The sequence below is a fragment of the Eutrigla gurnardus genome (assembly GCF_963514095.1).
Source record: "Eutrigla gurnardus genome assembly, chromosome: 10".
Classification (NCBI taxonomy): domain Eukaryota; kingdom Metazoa; phylum Chordata; class Actinopteri; order Perciformes; family Triglidae; genus Eutrigla; species Eutrigla gurnardus.
Genome location: NC_139924.1, coordinates 15,976,395 through 15,991,344, shown reverse-complemented (window position 1 = coordinate 15,991,344; position 14,950 = coordinate 15,976,395). Strand labels below are relative to the sequence as shown.

The 14,950-nt window shown below is 41.3% G+C and overlaps 1 protein-coding gene across 4 annotated transcripts; it reads left to right on the top strand.

Annotated features, from left to right (window-relative positions):
• Positions 1–3,658: 3,658 nt before the first annotated feature.
• On the top strand, positions 3,659–14,678 carry srsf7a (serine and arginine rich splicing factor 7a). 4 transcript variants are annotated; one of them, XR_014597828.1, is made up of 10 exons: positions 3,659–3,876; positions 7,495–7,563; positions 7,654–7,890; positions 8,313–8,489; positions 8,841–8,933; positions 9,901–9,942; positions 10,217–10,261; positions 10,952–11,044; positions 12,001–12,556; positions 13,790–14,678. XR_014597828.1 is itself a non-coding variant. In XM_084019229.1 (9 exons), exons 2-9 carry the CDS (start codon positions 7,556–7,558, stop codon positions 13,839–13,841), a joined length of 747 nt encoding a protein of 248 aa, XP_083875355.1. In that variant the 5' UTR covers positions 3,659–3,876; positions 7,495–7,555; the 3' UTR covers positions 13,842–14,678. The 4 variants fall into 4 exon arrangements, 2 of the variants coding, with proteins under 2 accessions (XP_083875355.1, XP_083875354.1); XR_014597829.1 differs by having other exon boundaries at positions 7,481–7,563; positions 12,001–13,620; positions 13,668–14,678; XM_084019229.1 differs by lacking the exon at positions 12,001–12,556.
• The last annotated feature ends 272 nt before the right edge of the window (positions 14,679–14,950 follow it).

The window sequence follows — 14,950 nt, the reverse complement described above, 5'->3', positions numbered from 1 at the left end:
TATTTATTTCCAAGAAGATTATTTATCTATGGAGAAACTGTGCCGTGCCTCCTTGAGGCGAACGGTTTGGAGTTTTAGTTGGAGGAGTGTGGTTTTAATGTGCAATACAGAATACAATTAAAACACATGTTGTTTAGCTTTGACGAGGAGTCTGTTCACATCTCTTTCTTAACCCTCCGCCAACGTTCATCCCTTCATTCAGTTCTCTCCTCGGAGGGCTTTTTGAGTGTAAGTAGCATGTTTACATGAAGAAACAGTATGGAACATTGACAGCTTAGTTGTTGTCTCGGGCTGTTGGTAGATCTTAATGGTGGCTGTGGGGCAGGTCAGTGCTGTGTGAGGTTGTAAGAGTAGTCTCAACTGTAGTCTACTCACTAAACCACCACACACACACACACACACACACAGGACTGCTGAACTGTGTAAGCTATGATTGGGTACAGAGTGGATCAGATTTTGTACCCAACAGGTGTGGACCCCCACCACCACCCCCTCCCTCGGAGTCTACAATGTTCCATGTTTCCATGAACTTCTGTACTAACTGTCTGGCTTCGGCCTTTGCTGTTCTGTAGCTAGATGTGACGCCTCCCCATCCAGCCTCGGCCCCTCACCCGCCTCTCCCACTGCTTGTGCGTCTGTGTTTGCTTCCCCTCTGTGTTCCTCTGCAGATGCATGATGAATCCTTGTGTACGTGTGTTAGCAGCATGCTCGACTGTGATGGACGCCTCTAGGCATATTTTACCCGTGGGCTGATTCCCCGCGGATCCAGCCCTAAACACCGGAGAGCTCGTTTGCGAGATAAAAAAGGAGCAAGCGGCGACTTACTGAAGGGAAACACATGTCCACACACAGAGATAGCGTTTATGGATTCAGTGTGTCCTGCTCATTGGATTCCCTTTTAGAAGCTGTGAAACGAGGGCGTGCTCTGTTGTGTCACGGCTACGTCTGCAACGGGAAACATCCCAGGTCATCTTTCTGTTTGTTGGTGTACAATATTTATGTGTCTGTGTTAGTGTTCCCCTTCTCCTCTTTCTTCTCCTTCTTCTTGTTCCTCTTCTTCTCTCTCTTCACATCCTTCCCCTTTTTCTCCTTCTTCTCCCTCTTTTTCTCCCTCTTCTCATCCTTCCCCTTCTCCTCCTTCTTCTTCTTCTTTTTCTCTCCTTCTCATCCTTCCCCTTCTTCTCATCCCTCTTCTTCTCACTCTCCTCTTCCTCCTTCTCCTTGTCCTTTTCTCCTCCTTCCCCTTTATCTCCTCCTCCTCCCACCATTCGCTCCCTCCCAGGTCTTACTCTTCAATGTGTCTCTTTGTGAAGTTTTTTCCTGTGATGTCTCTCTCTGCCTGAACCTTTGTAGGGAAATAATGACTGACTTACTACGATATCATGTGATAGACAAACATTTATTCAATACTGTAATAAATTATTAACTGAAGATAATATTTAAGTTTTTTTATGAAATGCGAGAAAAAAAAATCTATGAAAAAAACGTGTTTTTGAGAACATGGCATGAGGTGTAATATGTTACCGAATGAAAATGGAGGTCTTTAATTAAGTGAAATCGACCTTATGTGAATATAGTTTATTTATTTTCAAGGCGTAACGTGTCCGAGTCTTTATTTTTTAACTGAATGAGCATAAGGCAGCAACATGGAGGGAGTATGAGTCAATGGACCCTCCAAGTCACCCTAGAGTGACTCTCAAATTCTGTGTTCACTTTGCAGAAATAAATAAGCATTTGAAAAGTACATTGGACTTGACCTGAGCAGCACTTTGAGAAAAATCCCTATTAAACTTCTCCAGTTGATTTCTTACATTAAGATTGTTGTTGTTTTTAAATTTCAATTTTAGTTTTAAATGTGCAAATGAGGAATTATCCAATGGTAACTCTGGGGAATATGAATTAACCTATTATGACTTCATTTGCATTTATTCAGAAGAATATTTATCATTATTTAGTGATTCACAGAAAAATTGGCAATCATTTAAATAATGAATAAACATTATTTTGTTTTAGGTTTTTTTTAAAGTTCTTCCACAAACATCAGGTGTTTGTTTTAAAATATATCTTGTATCTCATCCATCCATCCATCCATTTTCTACCGCTTATCCTGTATTCAGGGTCGCGGGGGGCTGGAGCCAATCCCAGCTGTCATTGGGCGAAGGCAGGGTACACCCTGGACAGGACGCCAGTCTATCACAGGGCCAACATGTAGAGACAGACAACCATTCACGCTCACATTCACACCTACGGGCAATTTAGAGTCATCAATGAACCTATCCCCATCCTGCATGTCTTTGGACTGCGGGAGGAAGCCGGCGGAGAACCCGGAGAGAACCCAGGCTTACACGGGGAGAACATGCAAACTCCACACAGAAGGAACCTGGGCCGACCCGGGGATCGAACCCGGGATCCTCTCGCTGTGCGGCGACAGTGCTACCCACTACATCACCATGCAGCCCCCTTGTATCTCATTTGAATTGCAAATGCAATTTCCACCTTGGGGGTTCTCATCTCCATCAGATTTCATCCTATGGCAAGCTTTCACATGTATTTATGATTGCTTTATTGCAGCTATAATTTAAGTTAACATATATTAGATATCCACAGTGTCATTCTTCCTGGGAAAAATGCCACTTAATTTAAGCACAACCAAAATTGCATTGTTGATATCTAGAATGAATGTTCGGGATAGCTGCAATATAGACCTTGTAGGAAAAACTCCCCATTTCAGATTTCTATATCATCCTATAATAATTATATTGCAAAAGTGATGTCAGTTTTCTTCTGAAATCATCTGAAATGTTAATTTTGTCCTGAAAGAACTAAATTCTGGATATCCACAATACATATCCAGTCAACCTGTCACAGGAATTAGCCTACTTTGGGCCTCAGAAAGTCACATACAATTATATAATACTACAATTTAAAACTTGAACCTCTAATAATAATACTGTTTACTGCAGTATAAACTGAAATCAAATTTGTTGATCTTAACTACACCACACATTCCAGTTTTACAAATATGCCTGCCTGGGAACCTTGGGGAAACATTCCTCAGTTTTTTGTTACATTTCTACCCAAAAACATCTAAAAACTTCCCCATAACAGAAAATTGAAACGTTCCATATGAGATACCCGTTTGTTTGTTGGGTATTCATACTGTATTTGCTGCCATCCAGTGGTCACCGATTCCTTCGGCACTGAATGGTGCAGGGGTTAATATTGTTTGACAACAAATGGTAGATTAATACAGACAATAGAGAACAAGTATCTATCATTCTCACTGTATAACGTGGTGTTTTCCAGTGTAGGAATGCAATTAAAGCATTATTATTATTATTATTATTATTATTATTATTATTATTATTATTATTATTATTATTATTATTATTATTAAAGTGGTGTATTTTGTACTTTTGTTTGAGTAAGATTTTGGTAGTATTTTGGAGTATTTCTACATTGTGGTATTGCTATTTTTACTTGTTCTTCTTTCACCGATTAGTATTTCTTACCGAAGCCTGTAGAAAACATGTTAAATTGATTTATTTTAAATTAGGTTCCTTTTCTGATTGTGCCAGTTTGGTCACCGTACTTTGAAAGTATCCACCGGAAGTGCGCCATTTGAGTCACAGTGCGCAGATGCGGATGTGATTGGATTGTATTTCGTTTCTGGTGGTTAACCCGGCCAACCTGTGCGACCCGGCATGTGGAAGAAACGTTAATGTCCACGCGAGTGGCTATTTAGCTAGTTTATTTCTAAAAAAATATATAAAAATAGAAGCAGCCGTTATTCGGTTTAGTCCCACCGTGCGCTTCCGTCCGAGGCGTTTACATTTCATCTCTGCGTGGAGCTGAATCAGAAAGCAGCGGGAGAAGGTAACGTATGCTAGCGTGTTCATCGCCATTGTTTATGCGCAGGCGGGGAGCAAGGCCTCTGCCTAATACCCGAGTATACGCGCTTACATGCACACACCAGGCAGATATATCGTCTTGTTGTTTAAAGAATCAACTAAAAAACGTATATTACAATATTATTCGGCGAAGGGTTGGAGAGACCGAAAATGCTCCGTGGCCCTGTTGACTGCAGTTAGCGATGAGCTAACGTGGTATAGACTTATATCTTTTAATTTATAGGGACAACATTGTGTCCTTAGCTGGTAAAGGGTACCATCTCATCCAAATAGTACGGGTTGAATATACCTCTGATAGGTCTTAAGGAAACGTGACTGGTTAATAAATAACCCAGCGGCTCTGTGTTCACCAGATAAGGGCGACGGTAACTCAAATAGTATCGGTGGTCAGAATTAAAGCGACCGAGCTGGTCGGTGCCGTGGATATTGCGAACGGGATGCGATTCACCGTGTTTTAAAGGAGATTTCAGCAGCCCGTGTTTGGCGCGCTAACAGGCGGTAGGACCAGTGTGGCGCTGTTGAATACTTGAGTACGGTGACCAAACTGGCACAATCAGAAAAGGAACCTATCGTAAAATAATTTAACATGTTTTCCAAGCGAGTTGTTCTCGACCCCCCCACAGTACAGTAGTCGAAGGAGTAGCTTTACCTCCTCTACTAAAGTAAAAGTACCAATACCAGACTGTAAAAGTACTCCACTACAAGTAAAAGTCCATCATTCAAATCCTTATTTTTAAAAAAGAATGTCAGTATTATCAGTCAAATGTACTTTATCTATCAATAATATTGATAGTGTCAGTGTTGTATTGTAATGTTTCTGGATTAATATTATTGTGTTGTTTTCAACCACTTTAATATGCTGTTTGCTAGTTTAATATGCATCATATTCAAGATCAAGACTATATTCAGATCATCATCTGTTTGTAACGTCGTTGTCCTGTGAGAACCAACAGTTTTCAACTTTGTGACGACCAGCTGATCCAAGAGGCTTTTGAAAGAATTTATTTATTTCGACCAGCTCCGTCGATGATGTCGTGTTGCTGTGAGCAAACTTTACTGGGGGCACTGAGAGGTTTTTTTCTCCTCCCGTTGATGAATACAAATCCCTCCAAGTAAATGTCATAGATGTCAAACATTCGAGGCAAAAACTCTGCCGTACAGAAAGTTGCTGTGTCCGTAACACCTGTCTCCCCTCCCTTAAGATACCAGTCCTGTCTCACTGTGTCCGTCCGAGCCAGTGTTGCGAACCGGCGGTCCAGTCGGGTGTAGTTTTAAGAACCGGTCGTTTGATTCAGTCTCCGGTTCACGGCGGGCGGGCCAACATTATGCAGTATGGCCAGAGCCAGGCTGGGAACTCTACCTTTTACTGTCGGAGCGTCATCATTCAGAATAGTAAAATACCACCAGAAACACAACCGGGACAGGTGTGTGGTGGGCCGAGCAGACCCCTCCCCTCCCTGCAGTCTTTCAGTGTCAGGCAGCCACAAACCGAAGCAGTGAGGAGTCAGAAACTAGAGTAACAATTATCACTGCTTATTATCACCAAAGACATGCATTTTAAGTTTATTTGTAAACAATTTAGGTTATTTTGATTTCTTGTTTGTGTTGAGATTTAAAGGTCCCATATTATGAAAAACTTGTTTCTCTGGTCTCTAAACCTATAAACGGGTCCTCCCTGAGCCTGTCAACTAACAGAATGAGGGAAAACAAGCGACTCCTGCATGGTCTCTGCAGCCCATCCGCTGGTACAACGGCACTCCCACGGGCTGTTCAGATGCAGCTCCCGTCTCTTACGTAACAATGGGAGTCATTTGCATAGGCTGATGATAAGAGACATCCGAGAGGGGTTGTTCATCACCGAGGTTGAAGTTCGGTGTGTCTTGCAGTGAGATAGCAGTGTTTCACAATGTCGTTGCTCACAGCTGGACATGCAGATTGCTCTGTTGTTGGTTGTACAAATCAACATAAGCTCTGATATTCTGTCCCAGCTTCAGAAGAACAGAAGAGTGGTTGCGTTTCATTTTTAATGACAATGTGCCGGCTATGGTCACACTTCACATCGGGCTGCTTCAGTAATGAGGGTCAGTACAAAGCTGGCTTTGCCTCGACACTTACCCTCATAAAAGGATCTGTCCCAACCATATGGGACCCAGCAACTTCACCTGAGCCACATAGGCACGCCATAGCGATACATCCACGTTGACATTTGTGCTAGCATGCATAAGCGGCATCGTCTCCGTCTCTCTCCAAGTAGGCGATGACAGACGGAGCTCATTAGCATTTAAAGGTGCAGGCATAGAAACGGCCTGTTCTCAGCAGAGCTTATTTGAGCAACTTTTAGACAGCTGAAATTAAAGAACATGGATGGATTTGGGGCAATGCATATCGAATACAGTGTTGTTGGACCTCTGGCAGCTGTGTGAAATTTAGGAAAAACAGTATAATATGGCACCTTTTTAAATAAAGGAAAAAACATTTATCTTAAGCATTTTCACAGTGTATATGGGAACTATATACAATGTAAATTTTTTATACGATTACTCAATCAATGGAATAATCGGTAGTAAAAAAAGATTGGATAGCTGCAGTCCTAGAAACATGTTTGTGTCACTGATAGACGTGCATTCTTTTTAGTGGAAAAACAATCGATAATCTTAAATAAGATGGTCATAAATGTGTGTCCCTGCATGAAAAAAGGATAATTACATATTTTTTTAGCCAGCTAGTTTTTTTTAACTTGTGTTGATATTTACAACTGTCCCCATTTGTGAAATTCAGTAAAAAAAATAAAAAAAAATTATCCTGATCTGTGATAAAATCCTATATTGTTCCATCCCTTCTTTGGACAAAGTCATCGGTAATTCATACATGTAATGTTTACTACTACTGTTAATATTACTACCAACATCAAATGCAGATGAACCCAAGAGCCTGGTCTGGTCAAGATTTCTGCCTAAAAGTTTGCAATGGCAACATTTTCTCGCCATTGTCGCGCTGTAACTCTTGCTCTTGGTGATGTTGGGAAATTCATTGACACTGAAAATCATGAGCGTGTTCTAGTCCCGCTCGTTTTGAGAAGTGTCTTGAGATAACGTGTGTTGTGATATGACACTATAATAAAATTTACTTGAAATCTACTAGGCTGTGGTGACAGGAGGTCACTCACTATCTCCTGTCATCTTAATCGCTGAAATTTAGTTATTTTAATCATTTTAGTTGAGTAGTCAAAAAAATAATCTCATTAATAAAGTCTTAAGTCTAAAGTCTCAGGTAATAGTTTTCAAGAGAAAGAGAATCATGTTGTATTTTTATCTTGTTACAGTAAGAAAATGATGATTATCTGATGAAAATTAAAAATGTTTCATAGCTGTAATGGTATTATTAAGTACTCTTATTGTTACTCAGTATCAGCAAGTGCTGAAATTTAAGTATTTGTAAAAAAAATATATATATATATATTTTATTTTATTTATTTATTTATTTTTTGCATCAGTGCATCTGTACCAAATATCCATTCATAAATCAATAATTAATAAGTCATCCTCTCCTTGTTTTCTATTTGTTTCAACTCTTGTATATATAGAGGGACTGCAAGTATACATTGACTGCCTGCTGCACCTCGGACCGAAGCCAACCACGCCAATATGCCATCGTAAGTGGGAACTACCAGACTGGGAAAATATTCTAGGGGAAACACTGGACTACTTGATTTAGGTCTAAATTATTCACATTTTCCCAACAGGCAAGCAGAGTTGTCATACTATGCATCCTCCTCTCGGAGTTCGTCTCGGGCCACCGATTGTAAAGTGTACGTGGGTGACTTGGGCAATGGCGCTGCCAAGGGGGAGCTGGAGAGAGCATTCAGTTATTATGGCCCACTGAGAACAGTCTGGGTGGCCAGGAACCCACCCGGGTTTGCTTTTGTGGAGTTTGAGGATACCAGAGATGCAGAAGATGCTGTGAAAGGCATGGATGGAAAGTGAGTCGTAACATTTTCCTGTTGCATTTGAGTAGACCTCTGTTTTGTTCTTCCAACCAAGATGAAAAGCTTTAATAAAAACGGTGTCATCTACAAATCCCATCTACTAAATTGTTTAGGCTTGTTGTATGAGATACTTCTCCACAGTCAGTTTATTATCTACAGTAGATGAAGTTTAGAGAAACCAACAGGCGAACCTGCACGGGAGCAAATCAATGTAAAGCTGTGGACGGACGCAGCAGCAAAATATATTTTAGACGCCAAAAAACTGTACATTAGAACCTTTCCCCTTCTGTGTGTGCTGCCTTTCGACAGACAAGAGACACAAATGTGTAATCTAATCTTGGTTCTTAGTCCGTGCAGCTGGCATGAAGACCACCAAGCGTTTTTGATGTCTCTGACTTGAACTTTCTTCTCTTTAGAGTCCTCTGTGGTTCCCGTGTTCGTGTGGAGATGTCAACTGGCCTCTCCAGGAAGGGGCACGGGCGCCCCAGCCGACGCCAGTTTGATCCCAATGATCGGTGTTACCAGTGTGGGGACCGGGGCCACTATGCCTATGACTGCTACCGCTTTAGCAAGCGAGGAGGCCGTCGCAGCAGGTGAAGGGATACAGTCTGGTTTGCATGCGGTAGCTGGTAAAATTACCATTTACATTTAGGGCATTTAGCAGATGCTTTTGTCCAAAGCGACTTACAATAAGTACATTTGTCAAAAGAAAGAAACCACAACATATCATTGCCGATAAAGTAAGAGCTAAAAAATAGAAACAAGTGTTAGATCCTCGTCTGAGTAAAGTAGTAGCTGTTCAGCAAACATACCTTAAGTACAACAGTGTTATGATCAAAGAGCTATAGGTAAGAACATAGAAGTGCTTTTTCGTTTTACGACATTTGCCATCAAAGACAGAATTGGAGTAACTTTTGTTTTTTGTGTTTGTGTTTCCATTCCAGGTCTCGCTCTCGCTCTCGATCCCGGTCCAGGTCCAGGTCCCGTGGACGCCGTTATCGCTCTCGATCCCGCTCCCGCAGCCGTAGCCACAGCCGGTACGCCAGCACCAAAATACAGACACACAATTGACTTGTGATGCTTTTTGCATCACACCCAATGCAATAGAGCCTGAATGTATTGTTGTGTGCTACAAGGTAATTAGATCAGATCAACACAGATATCTAAATTGATAATTCGTTTTACATACAGGTTGGGCGATTTAACTGATTAATTTGAATTTTTCTGACGGTTTGTGAAATGGCTGAACTGCAAAATTGCCATTTAGAAACAGTTCTAGACTCCGCAGTTTTTTTGTTTTATTTTTTTTGCTTCAAGGGATTCCGTAGTAGCCGACTCTCTCAGTTTCCAGACCGTGCGCAAAAGTCAGCCACATACAGTCACATTCACCACACCCCCAACAGACGTACCATAAAAATGTCCTCAAACTCCAAAGTCCTTTAACCAATTAACGAGAATACTTCCAAAAGTTTGCAAACTCCGTACATTGCTCCTTGTCGCTCTCCTCTCTTCCCTCTCGCGTCTTCCCGCCCCTCCTGGGCTCTTCCTCTCCCACGGCCTATCACAACAGGTGACACTGACGGATACATGCAGTGAACCAAATTACACGAACAAGAATAAAGGCACAGTCTCTATTCTAGTTTGCCTTACTTACATTTACAATAATTTATGATAACAACTCATTTATGATAAATTTGACTTAATCTCTGAGCTGACCATTATAGACCTAGACTACTTGATATTCTCATTTATATTTTGTGTTAATAAAGAAAATATGTATTTTAATTTTGTCTTGGTTTGTTTAGAGAATACGGCAAAAAGGTGCAAATCGAAAAATGTCCATTAGTTTGAAAAAAATCCAAATCACCAAGACCTTCATACAGGAATCAAGTTGTGCTTCTTTTAAAAACTGTAAATCATCACAAGACTTGATTAAAATGCAAACTGTTGTCTTTACCTTGATCAATACAAAAAAATTAATTTTGGTGACTTGTACTTTTGCAGGAGCCGTCGTCGATCTCCATCCTATTCCAGACGCAGGACCAGGTAAGAATATGATTTGAAGAAAGTGACTTATGGTAGAACATTCATGTTGTGCTTTCTGTATTGTTAGTGACATACTGCATCTGACAGATGTAGTCAGTTCTCATCAGTCTTGTGTTAATCCAGTTCTGCAGCAGAAGGGCGGGACCGATGAGTAGATACTTCCCTTAGGGATGAATTAAGTAGTGTGGATGTAATTACTTCAGCCTCACTCTGGTAGTCTCATCTGTCCCCACCATAGCTGTAATTACATCCATTTTGCTTCCTGTAACATTAGGTCTGGCTCTCCAGCCCGTTCCAAGTCCAGGTCTGCAGTGAGAAGGTAGGTCGTCTAAACTGCAGATTTTCACACCGTAATAATCTTGTGTTTGATAGCTAGTTAGCTAGAAAAGCGCTATATAAATGCAGGTCCATTCCGTCCTGGTAACAGGATTGTGGAGTGGGACATGCAAAGTAAAGTTGCTTTGTCGTGTTTATCTGCACACACAAAATGACACTTTACTAAAGGGGTAAAAGCAGATTTAGCTGTTCTCTTTAAGTTACATTTTTCAGTAGGAACTTGTGTTTTCGGCTACAATTAAGATTATCTGCACACCTGTGTTGTTAATACCACTTGGAAGCTGTGTATCGTCTAACAAACCACAATGTAAAGAAACTACAGAAGCAATCGGGAAGCTGAATCCGTTCCACGATAACACTGTAAACAAACCACTACATCTGCAAACCACAAAGACGGGACTATGACAACTATAGTAAGTGCTGTGAAGAGGAATTTAGTTTCCAGTGTTCTATTGGAAGATCTATTTTTATGCCAAAACTCTGAAAGAAACCTTCCAGGCATGATTTTGGATCAACCAATCAGCATGCTTGATGGGTAGGTCAGCACTACATCCTTCTCAACTTAGGCTTGCAAAGATGTTCATACGTATTTGACTGTATTCCAGCGTATTTTTAAATAGTGGAGCATGTTAATGTTGTTTTGAGTTTGTTTTTTTTTCCCCCTCTTCTCCAGTCGTTCCAGGTCTCGCTCTGGGTCTGCGCCCAGAAGACGCTCTGCATCCCGTTCTCGCTCACGATCTCAGTCAGCCAATCGCAAGAGGAACAGGTAAACCCTGATGTCTCTCATTCTCTTATATGGCATAAGCTGTTTAAGATTTTTTAGTCCTGCCAGTTGTCAGTGTTTTAGCAAGACATTATAGACAAATGTAACAGCTCTGTAGGAAGAAGCTCCAGTTAGGTCTAGATTAACCATCATAGACTTTAGATATCACAGTTCAGACCACAACTATCTTCGCTTCCAAGAGAGGGTCAGTTATGTTCCTACGTTAGACAGAACTAGCTGCTCCATTGTAGACAGGGAATGACTGTTAAGTAGACCCTCCTTCCACCCGGGAGAGCCGTGCTGACACCAAACAACCGCCACTCGACGGTGAGATGGGCGAACGACCAGACCCCTCCATCTCCTCGACACAGAGAGATCTCCATCTTCATCATCTGCCATGTCCTCTGCCTCGACTGTTGGCCGGCCGAGGAGTGGGGGAGGGGTAGAGGATAGTGACTTGTGCCCTCTGTCTGCTGTAGGGAAGTAATAAGGAGATGAAAGATTAGACCTCTCTCTCTTGTGCTCTCTTTTCTAACTCTTTATCTCTGCACTGTTTAACCTCAGTGTAGCTGTCGGCCTTGCCGATCATGAAAAGAGAGCACATGAGAGACAGCCGCAACTCAGCTTATGAACTGTTCAGACTCTTAGCAGCTAAAACCAGTGAGATGCACCAATATCCTCTGTACCTTTTGCTTTCCTTTTGATCTCACCCAACCTAGGTGTAGCTCGATTCTACAGGCTGACGGAGCAAGAGAGAAATTGTATTTATTAGTTTGACAAGTGTTAAGTACAGATGGTCAGAGGTAGTATTGTAAATGTTTTTTAATTTTTCTTCAATTTAAATTGCCTATACTGAATTTGGCTAGATCAGGAGATCAGACAATACGACACCATTGGTGTGATATAAGTAAAGCATCTTTGCAGCACAGTTTTGTTTATTTTTCATATTTTCTTTAAAGCGTGTGGTGGGAGCTGAGCACTGCACTGACACCGCAGCTGATCCCAGGCCCAGGGTCTGCCAGCTGGCGGTGTGTACGTCCTGCGGGAGGGTGACTAAGCGCTGACCTGAGATCAGCCTTCGCCTGCATCTGGTGTTAGACAGCGAGAAAGAGGTCGACCTACCGACCGAACCCTCCCCACAGTGAATGGGTGACCGTCTGTTCAACCAACGCACACGCTCAGACGAGATCAGCCCGTGCACACATACAGTCGTTCTACTAGAGTCACCCAGCCAGCCAGCCAGCCAGCCAGCCTTCAGATGTACCAGAGGGCTGATCCACACAGATCAGAGTTCGACCGCGACCTTTTAAAATCCATTACCTACCTACCAGACCCCCTACCTACCAGAGTTCTACGGCCTCTGTCTTAGCTTCTGAAAGTGAGAGAAAGAGAGCTGACGAGAGATCAGTCTTCAAGAGCCTCCCAGCGCAGTGTCTCCAAGTTGTAGTCATCCGTCCTACAGTCCTTTCATCCTTCGCTTCTCTGTACTTGTTGTTTCTGCCACTGTCTCCAAAGGTAACCAAAAATCAAACCCCCTGACAAGCTCATGTTTATAGTGAAAGAAAATGCACAGGGTTGATGTTGTCTGGTAAACTGGTGATTATAGAGCTAAAGTTGAGCCTTTTAACGAGCATGCTCAGAGTAAAATGTGTGTTTGCATGCAAGAGAGAGTGTGTGTGTGGGTGATTTGAGTGAGTACAAGAGAAAGGCAAGATAAATTTTAATGGGCTGAAGTCACATGTTTTTCTTCCTGTGCCATATATGTTGCAACATCATTACCATTTTAGGCTGCTATATCATCGTAATGCAGTGGAAACCACTTATATGGATCAAAAAGCTTGGGACAGAGTAAATCCTAAATGGATGCTGTTTAAATATTTGCTTCTAGTGATCAAGTATTCTATTTATTTATTTATTTATTTGGATCTTGTTATTAAGAAGAAGAAAGTCTCCTGGTTGGTGAGCGGAGGCTGGTGCTGCAGGCACGTTCAAATCATGAGTCATTTTCACTCAATGAAAAACGTAGGTTCCTCAAAACAAAAACAAGCAACCCAGCCGTTCCTCGGACGAGAAAATGTCTGCTTGTGATCAAGACAGAAAATGTATGTGCATGGGGAAATTACCTGCAGATAAACCTGCCATTGATGATTCTCTACTGCACTGTGAAAGTGTATACAATTGATTAAATGCTTAGGCTATCCGTTTATATTCATGTAATAAAACAAATGGTGATCAGAATGAGAAATGAATAAAAGAGAAAAATAATAATCATCCACTTACAATGAGCAGATTTGGCCTAGATTGTGGCTGCTATAAGAGGTTTCCACTGTATTTTTTTGTACTCAAACTCAGTACATTATTAATGGTGTCTTTCAAATATGCAGTTCCTTCTCTGGTCATGGTATTGAACAGTTTCCACCCCCCACAGTCCTTTTTTGTGTTTGTATTCATTGGATTAAGGTTTAATTTCTAAACTATGCTAACAATCTGGTGTAGTTGTAGGTGGGGTGTATTTATTTCCCCAGGGGGGATTAAATTTATGTTTAGCTTTTGATCCTAGATTAGTTGCCTTACATAAAGTACTCTTAAAGAGTAACCTTGGTATTAGAGGTTAGACGAGTATCAGCACCCATCCAATCATGAACTTTCTCAAACTGCGTTAAGATGTTGAGTTATGTGGGATTTTGTGTCTGGTCATACTGACATCAACCCCTGCTGCGAACCAACTCCTGTCTGTTTCTGTTTCAGTCGTTCCCGTTCAGCAAGCCCACACCGAAGCGCTACGCCAGCAGATGACTGAAGAAGATAATTAGTTCCTTAACAGACAGGCCCTCAACCCCCTGCTCCCTGTCTGTTTTTACAGCCCTACAGCAGCTGTCTTTTTGTACTTGTCTGTCTAGTCAAAGTCTTCTTTTTAAGTTCAATTTTCTCCCCAGGACTGTAGTCTACATGCAGCCTCAGATTGTCGGAGATTTAGTCGGCATAGCAGACAAAAATCTTTTTCTATTTGCTAGATTATTTTAAGTGTTGCCGTTGCTGCGTAGGTCATCTTTCTTCTCAGAAGTTGTGTAGCAAATTTAAGAAGCGACACCTGTGTTGAGGCAATACTGAATGTTGCGGTTGACTTTTAGCAGTAATTTGAGCAGCTTGTACAGTCGATGTTCAGTGGAAGATGGCAGAGTTGATGCAGCTCTTGAGAGTGAAGACATTGCATTGGAAAAAATGCTTTTACTAGTAAAACATTCTAAACCTCAGAATGGTTGCTCATTGAGTATCGCCAATTCAATAAAAAAAAAAACGTTGGGATTGCGCTCCAATTTGATTTGTTCAAATGCTATTTAACCTTTTCATTCATGATGGAGGTAGTTGCTGGCCCGCATGCCTTTAAATGTGACGTCACATTCCTACTGTCTGTTGTTTCTGTGCTGCACTGCCCCTTTTATCAACCTGTTCACTGTGTGCTGAATAGATTTTCCCAATGTGTTCATCTCTGATTTGTTCCAGAGTCGTTAATTTTTAAAATGTATACAGTGCTGAAGTTTTGATTTGTTAGGGCTGCTTTAACAGTTTTGTTCTGTTTCTGGCTTATATGGTAAGACATTGGCAGTTTTATTTTTGAATAAACCTCTTCATCATACTTCAGCGGCCTCGATTTATTTAATGCATTTGTTTATTTAGCTGTATAAAAATGTTTTTTTGTAACAAAACATTGTATTTGTTCTAATGAATGTTGCCGAATGTGTTGGTGCATGTACACGCAGCTACGAAAGTAAAACATTAACAAATTATAAGATTTGTGAACTCACAAATCAAAGGGAACTCGCCAATACACCAAGTAATAAGAATTTTCCAGTCCATGTGTATCCATCCAGTATCTTTGTATGATTTGTATCGTTTATGGAACCCATT